The sequence below is a fragment of the Clarias gariepinus genome, chromosome 21 (genome assembly GCF_024256425.1).
Source record: "Clarias gariepinus isolate MV-2021 ecotype Netherlands chromosome 21, CGAR_prim_01v2, whole genome shotgun sequence".
Classification (NCBI taxonomy): domain Eukaryota; kingdom Metazoa; phylum Chordata; class Actinopteri; order Siluriformes; family Clariidae; genus Clarias; species Clarias gariepinus.
The window spans coordinates 1,410,071-1,417,500 of NC_071120.1; the positions used below are offsets into that span (position 1 = coordinate 1,410,071).

General features: G+C 44.1%; 1 protein-coding gene across 1 annotated transcript in view; it reads right to left on the reverse strand.

The window, feature by feature from the left end:
* Positions 1–889: 889 nt before the first annotated feature.
* The window catches only part of adamts12 (ADAM metallopeptidase with thrombospondin type 1 motif, 12), a 20,760-nt gene continuing 14,219 nt past the window's right edge, over positions 890–7,430 (reverse strand). The window contains exons 15-24 of the mRNA XM_053480452.1: positions 7,420–7,430; positions 7,118–7,264; positions 6,459–6,580; positions 6,173–6,383; positions 4,275–4,997; positions 4,054–4,191; positions 3,758–3,907; positions 2,193–2,339; positions 1,700–1,853; positions 890–1,602 (exon numbers count right to left, since the gene is read on the reverse strand). The exon at positions 7,420–7,430 is cut by the window's right edge and continues 234 nt beyond it. Of these exons, the coding sequence (XP_053336427.1) occupies positions 1,484–1,602; positions 1,700–1,853; positions 2,193–2,339; positions 3,758–3,907; positions 4,054–4,191; positions 4,275–4,997; positions 6,173–6,383; positions 6,459–6,580; positions 7,118–7,264; positions 7,420–7,430 (1,922 nt within the window). The 3' untranslated portion in view covers positions 890–1,483. The remainder of the gene's footprint in view (positions 1,603–1,699; positions 1,854–2,192; positions 2,340–3,757; positions 3,908–4,053; positions 4,192–4,274; positions 4,998–6,172; positions 6,384–6,458; positions 6,581–7,117; positions 7,265–7,419) is intronic.

Consider the following 7,430-nt stretch of genomic DNA (forward strand, 5'->3'; position numbering starts at 1 on the left):
GAGTATAACACACAGGACTAATGAATCATGTCTAATACAAGAAGATTCAGTAGGAAAGATTTGTTCTAAATATTCTCTATGAAATGTCAAACAATGCAGGAAGAAATAAAAAACACATATTATAAAATATTCATTTAAAAGATTTAACCTAATATATATAAAGAGTTCGGATGAAAAGAAAATGTTTTATTTTAAAAATGATTCAGTGTGTCATTTCACTGATTCATTACAATAGATTTGGCATGATTCAGCCAGAGAAATAAGAAAGAAATCATTCTAAGAGAATCATTCTAAAAGATTTAGTGTGAAAAAAGATTTGGTATCAACACTACTGGGTGAAAGTAAAATGATTCATCATAAACGATTCAGTATGAAATAAAAAATTAATTCTAAAAGCTTTAGTATGAAATGACAAAAGTTCAATATAAAATGATTGAAATGAAAAAAAAAACATTTATTATAAAAGAATCATTATAAAGATGAAAAAAGATTAAGAGTGAAAAGAAAATGATTCATTATAAAAGATTTTATATAAAATTATATTTGTTGTAATTCAGCATGAAGAGTTCAGAATGAAATAATTAATTTATTATAAAACATTCAGGATGAAATAAGAAAAGATTCAGTCTAATAGACCCAGTATGAAATGGGTTTGTTTTCTGCAGCACCTCGTCCTCATTCATGAACACACTAATTAACTATACACTAATTAACACACCCAATAACACACCCACATACACTAATTAACACCCATTAACACACCCATTAACACACTAACATGGTCTAATAAACTCTTTAATGATGCTTAATGAACTTTACACTCTCACACACTCAGTACCCATGTCTCAAGTCATCTAATCAGCATGCTAGAGAGACCTGACTAACACACGCACGCACGCACACACGCACACACACACACATACACACACATTCATGTACTTTGTAGAAATGAGCAGATTATTGCAGCGATAATGAAACACAACATATTAATTTAAAATAAGTCTCATGTCAGTGTGTTTTGGTCAAAAGCACCAGAGAAGGTTTTGGTTTTTAAAGCACCTGGACTGAAGAACAGTTTGTTTGTGTAAACACACAGTACGTGATTACAGTCAGACACACACACACTGTTTATCTTCAGTCTCATGAGGTTTGTGTTCGTGCTGGCTCAGCGCCTCCTCTACACGGGAGGAGTGATCTAACCCACGTGTCTCCTGTAGAGCGCTCCTTATTAAACCTGATTATCATTTACTGCATTTCACACCAGTTCCATCAGACGTCTGTCACTCTGAAAACTAGATGATGTGTGTGTGTGTGTGTGTGTGTATGTGTGTGAGAGTATGTGAGCTCCTGGTCCAGTCTGGGTGATGATGATGATGGTTTGTACCATAACATGGAAGTGTGCTGGTATGACAATAAAGAATCCTTGAATCCTTGAATGATCCAGCGTGACCTCTGCACTTTGACCTCTGTGACCTCAGTGATGTTACATCAGACAGGTGAGGCAGCACTGCTTGCGTATGGAGTTCAGGATGCAGCGACCGAGCAGCTTCAGTGTGGCGCAGAACCGAGCGGACATGCTGTCTCTCTTACACACCGGCATACCTACCACACACACACACACACACACACACACACACAGAGACTTTAGCTGTAGTATAAATGTCATAAGGCGTGTGATTGACACAGGTGTTGTCGTTACCTCTCTCAGGTCTGCACTCCTCCTCTGCACACCTGCGTGAACTCTCGGGTTTGTCACCTTTCAGACACAGCGAGCTCTTCACCTCCTCTCCTGATCCCTCACTCACACACCTGATCACTCGCTTCTGTACACCTCCACCACAGCTCTTTGAACACTGAAAACACACAGATCATTCCATATTATATTACACATCTGGAGCATCTCTTCACTTTCAATCTACAGATGTGCATGAGTTTGCAAATAAGGACACGCCCCCTCCACCCTTTTTCATTACCGATATGCTAATGTCAATAACAGGACGAGTCGTGCTGTTCTCTTCTTATCTATGTAGATTATAATTTATTTAGTGACATGACAACTTGAAGCCCCGCCCCCATTTTGTACAACAGCTCTATTTGTGGTTCCTGTTCAACTGCTGTGGTGTAAGAGGAGTCAATAAAATATGCTGCTCTGCTACATCTCTACTGCACGCGACGATAGCAGTGATAGTGACCTGCTGCCAGGGTCCAGTGACCCACGCCACACACGGCTGGAGGTTACAGGGGGCGGAGTTTTTGGGTCTGAGACTCTCATCACAGCGTTCAGGCTCCGGGCAAAACACTGAGCGCTCCATCACTCCACCTCCACAGCTCTGAGAGCACTAAGAGAGAGAGAGAGAGAGAAAGAGAGAGAGAGAGAGACAGAGTAACCTTTGAAATGAATAGTATTCTCCTTCACAGATTAGAAAATGTAGTATGGATTAAGGGTACAGCCCTCTCCTGGCTCAGATCCTATTTGACTGATCGTTATCAGTTTGTAGATTTAAATGGTGATTATTCTGCATGTTCTGTTTGGTGTTCCACAGGGTTCAGTTTTAGGCCCACTGCTATTTTATTTTTACATGCTTCTTTTGGGCAACATAAATTGTAAACATGGTATTAGTTTTCATTGTTATGATGATGACACACAGTTATACGTATCAGCAAAACCAGATGAGAAAAAACAGCTTCATAAGTTTGAGGAATGTGTGACAGAAGTTCTGGTACTAGGACTACAATGCAGCTAGAAGTAAGCTTTCTGATCACACTGTAACTTTAAATGGCCTTTCTGTTCCATTAAGTGCAACAGTGAAAGACCTTGGTGTGATTATAGATCCCAGCCTTACATTTGAAGCATCTCTCTTTACATTTGAAGAGCTCTTCTCTTTAACTCTCTGTCTCACTACACATGTCGCTCCTGAGCTGCCAGTGATCCAGACCCCCTCTGCCCTCTGGACTTGTCTGACTCGTCCTGGTGTCCCTCTTCTGGTTGGAGATATCGTTGCGTGAATGCCCCGTGTGGTCTGCCTGGGATGCGTGTAGTGACTGGGGACGGTTCCATGTTTCCATGAAGTCCTGTCCTCGACTGATGCAGACAACTGTTCTCTGAGGACTCGTGACTGTAGTCACGCAATAGACTGAAGTTTCCTACAGTCTACCTGAGCCTCCAATAACAGAAACTGGTCTCCATATGAACTTCTCCACATCTCCTGTTATACTGAACTTCCAGCCTCCTAACACACAGTATGAGTCCAGATCAATCCCTGCTATCCGTTATCACCCAGATGAGGATGGGTTCCCTGTAGAGTCTGGTTCCTCTCAAGGTTTCTTCCTATTACCATCTCAGGGAGTTTTTCCCTCAGCACCGTCACCCTCGGCTCGTTCATCAGAGATCTAATCATTTTATTTTTTAACAAATTGCCTCATATATTTCATACAAATTTCCACAATTTCTTCTGATTGTGTAAAGCTGCTTTGCGACAATGAGCACTGTTAAAAGTGCTATACAAATAAAATTACATTGATTGGAATACACCCGTTCCTATTTAAGTGTCTCAAAAAATAAAAAAATCCTATTACCTCTAGACAGATCTTATTTGGAAAAATAGCATAGCAACTATGAATTAAACCAACATTTTGTGCGTTTTTGTGTGTGTGTGTGTGTGTGTGTGTGTGAGTACCTGTCCCCAGTGTGTGTGTATGTGTGTGTGTGTGAGTACCTGTCCCCAGTGTGTGTGTGTGTGTGTGTGTGTGTGAGTACCTGTCCCCAGTGTGTGTGTTTCCACTCCAGTATAGGAGGTGGTGGCAACGGTTGGTCTGAGCAATGAAAGGGTCTCAACACTCGTCCACTCTTAGAGTCCACACACTGCACATCCCTGTACTTCATCCCACTGACACACCCCTCAGTGCACTGACACACACACACACACACATGCACACACACACACAGACACACACACATATTGAAATTCAATGGGTATGATCAACACAATCTAGTATCTTACAGACATCGTGTCTCAGTGTGTGTGTGTGTGTGTGTGTGTGTGTGTGACACACCTTTCTCCACACAGCACAGGGTTGAAGGTTACAGTGTTGTGCAGGTTCGGGTTTGGCGGTGCTGCTGCAGTCAGGATCCCGACCAGAACTACACACCACTGACCTCCACACTGCTCCCAGACCACAGGAGGTCGAACACTGACACACACACACACACACACGGTGTGTAAATATTATTAGTGTTAATGGGTAGAGACTTTACAGGTGTATAAGATCTTTACCTCACTCCAGTTGCCCACGACCCAGAATGCCCCTGTATTCTTGCTGCCCCCTTTGGACCTGCTGGGGCTTCTGGGTGTGTGTTTGCTCTTCTTACTGACGACCTTGGGGTTGTGTGATCTCGGCCTTATTTTCAGGATGCTCTGCTTGGAGGTCCTGCTGTGTGTGAGTGTGTGTGTGGGTGCTTTAGTGGTCACTCGGGCAGGTGTGTGTGTAATCATTCTTGTCCTGGCTGGTTGTGTTGTAGTAATGTGTGTGTGTGTAGTTGCCATGTCGTGTGGCTGTACTGTAGTCTGAGGTGTGTGTATAGTGCTGAGAGGTGTGTGAACAGTGCGCGTGTCCTCTCTGTCGTCCTCCATGATGTAGTCGTAGCCCGGTGTGTACGCGGGTCCGTCCGGGGGCTGCTGCAGGTCCGTGCTGCCCTCCTCGTCCTCGTCCTCGTCCCTGGTGTCGTCTTTCACACTGCTGTTAGTCACCAAGATGAAATCCTGATCGTCTTCGTGTAACACACGCGGAGTCGGCGTGTGCGGTGTGGGTGTGGGATTAGACGTGATGTTATCGGGAGTCCGAGTCGGGGTCGGAGGTCGCGGTCGAGTCTTGAAACAGCTCTGGAGGTTACAGAAGGTTGTGGATCGAGGCCGGGTCACGGGGTCGCAGTGGATTTGGGGTTCTGTTACACAACTGACGCTACGGGATTTCACACCGCCACCGCAGGACAGAGAACACTGCAGGAGACACAACACACCCCGCTTACACACACTAAACACACTCCTGAGGTCAGTGTGATAATTACACACACATTCACATGAACATTATACCACTTTATTATGAAAATCTCCTTTAAGGAAATCCTCACAGAATCCTTCATTATTTCCTCATGTGATCCTGCGATAATCATGTGAACTGGTGTCCGTTTGACCCTCTGCTCAAGTGCCCTATGACCTGCTGATCTAGGAACCATATGACCTAGTGATCTAGTGACCCATGACCCGGTAATCCAGTGACCCAATGTCCTAATAATCTAGTGACTTAAAAACCTGTTGATCTAGTGCCACATGACCCTCTGTTCAAGTGCCCCATGACCTAGTGATCTACTGACCATGTGAGCTAGTGATCTAGTGACATATGACCTAATAATCTAGTGATCCAATAACCCAGTGATCTAGTGAACCATGACCCAATGATCCAGCGATGCCATGACCTGGTAATCTAGTGACCCAATGCCCAGTGATCTAGTGACACATGATCTGGTAATCTGGTGATTTGACAACCTGTTGACCCAGTGGCCCCATCACCATGTGATCTAGTACCTCATGACCTGGTGACCTACTGCCCCATAACAAAGTGATCTAGTGCCTAGTCTTGTCTTAAGGCACCATGTGTCTGTTTACTGGAAACTTTATGATCAATTTATTTGGTGATCAAATGATTCTGTCCTCTAGTGTACAATGACTTAGTGATCAAGTTACCCCACAATACTGCGTTCTAGTGATCCCATTACCATATGATGTTAACTAGCAACTTTAGGATCCATTTATTTTCTTAATCTGTGTTCCTGTGATCTTGTAACTCCATGATGCTGGGACTCACTGATTCTGTCATCATGCAAACTGTATCATCACATGATTCCATAATCCTTTTTACCCAGTTGTTGTTGGTCCCGGCAAGGGGTCGCCACAGAGGCCATCCCTTCCTGAAACAACCCTCCCATTTTTTATGCAGGCTTGGGGCCAGCACTGCATCCAGTGGCTGGGGTTTGGGCAGTGGCAGGGAATTGAACCCGGGCCTTAAGTGGGCTAATCCTTTTTACCCAGTAATCAATAAAATAATAATAAACCATAATAAAATAATGTAATTATCCAATCCATCCTGCGTAACCCAGTGACACCCAGAACCTCACCTCGCTCCAGTTCCCCACAGCCCAGGCCGAGCCACAGGTCACGTTCCTGTTGCAGGTCACAGCTGCTTTGGGTTTGGGGAGTTTCCTGCAGTCGCCGGGGTGCAGCACTCTCTCCTCTCCAGACACGGTTCTAACACACAGAACTGTGCGCTTCCTTATTCCATCTGAACCGCAGGTGGCCGAACATGACTGCCATCCGCCGACCCACCACCTGGTGATTAGACATTAACTCTTCAGCTTCAGGTCTCCAGAGGAAGTTAATACATAAACGAAAGCAGAGGCAGACCTGGCAGGACAGTCCATGTTCTTACAGTGGCGATGTCTGTCCTCGGGTCGAGTGTTGGGGTCACACAGCTCCTCCTCCACCACTCCAACACCTGATCTGAAACACCGCACAGGCTGCTGCTGCTCACCTGCAGGACCAGGGGTCATCATAAACCACACAGGGGGCAATAATTACTGGATATTACCTATAATTTAACATCTGACAAATATCATATAGAATTGTAGCTCTATGGTGTGTTTTTGTTCCACAGTTTGTCCACTAGAGGTCAGAAAAGAACAAAGGGAGTGAGAGACAGCGTTTCATACACGCCGGCTGTTAGCTTGGAGCGCATAAGACCGCTGCTGAACCCCTGGGTGTGTTTGCAGGGTTTGTGTGTTACTCTTCATGTCAGGTGTAATTTCTGGTACAGCAAAGTGTACATCAATGTGCATCAGTGAATAAGGACACTTTCTTCTTCCAGAATGATTCAGTCATGTCTATTTTTTATTCTGTTTATTTAATTTGTTTATGATAAGATCAAGGAACATTGCTCATGATGTTAAAGCACAAACTGGTCTTTAATGTCCTTAGAATAAAAGAGTAAGAATAAAACTAATCTTATTTAGAGCGGTATTTATTCTTCCCTTTTCAAAGAGTTTTTATTAATCGTACAACACAACCTCACCCTGTCCACAGGTGGCGCTGCAGTCTGTCCAGGCCCCGTATTTCCAGCGGTACTGAGACTCCAGCACATCATTTTCCTCTGAGCTGTTCTTCTTCAGGGTGAACTCGTACCGCACGCCGGGGTTCGTCTCCTGGAACAGCAGCTACACAACAACAACAACAACAACAACAACAAGAGAAAACACACACACAAAACTCAGGACGACTCGAACTTAAAGTGACTTACAAGTCTACGCAAGACTGTTACTGTTTTAACATTCATACATTCGTGTGTGTGTGTGTGTGTGTGTGTGTGTACCTGCACTATAA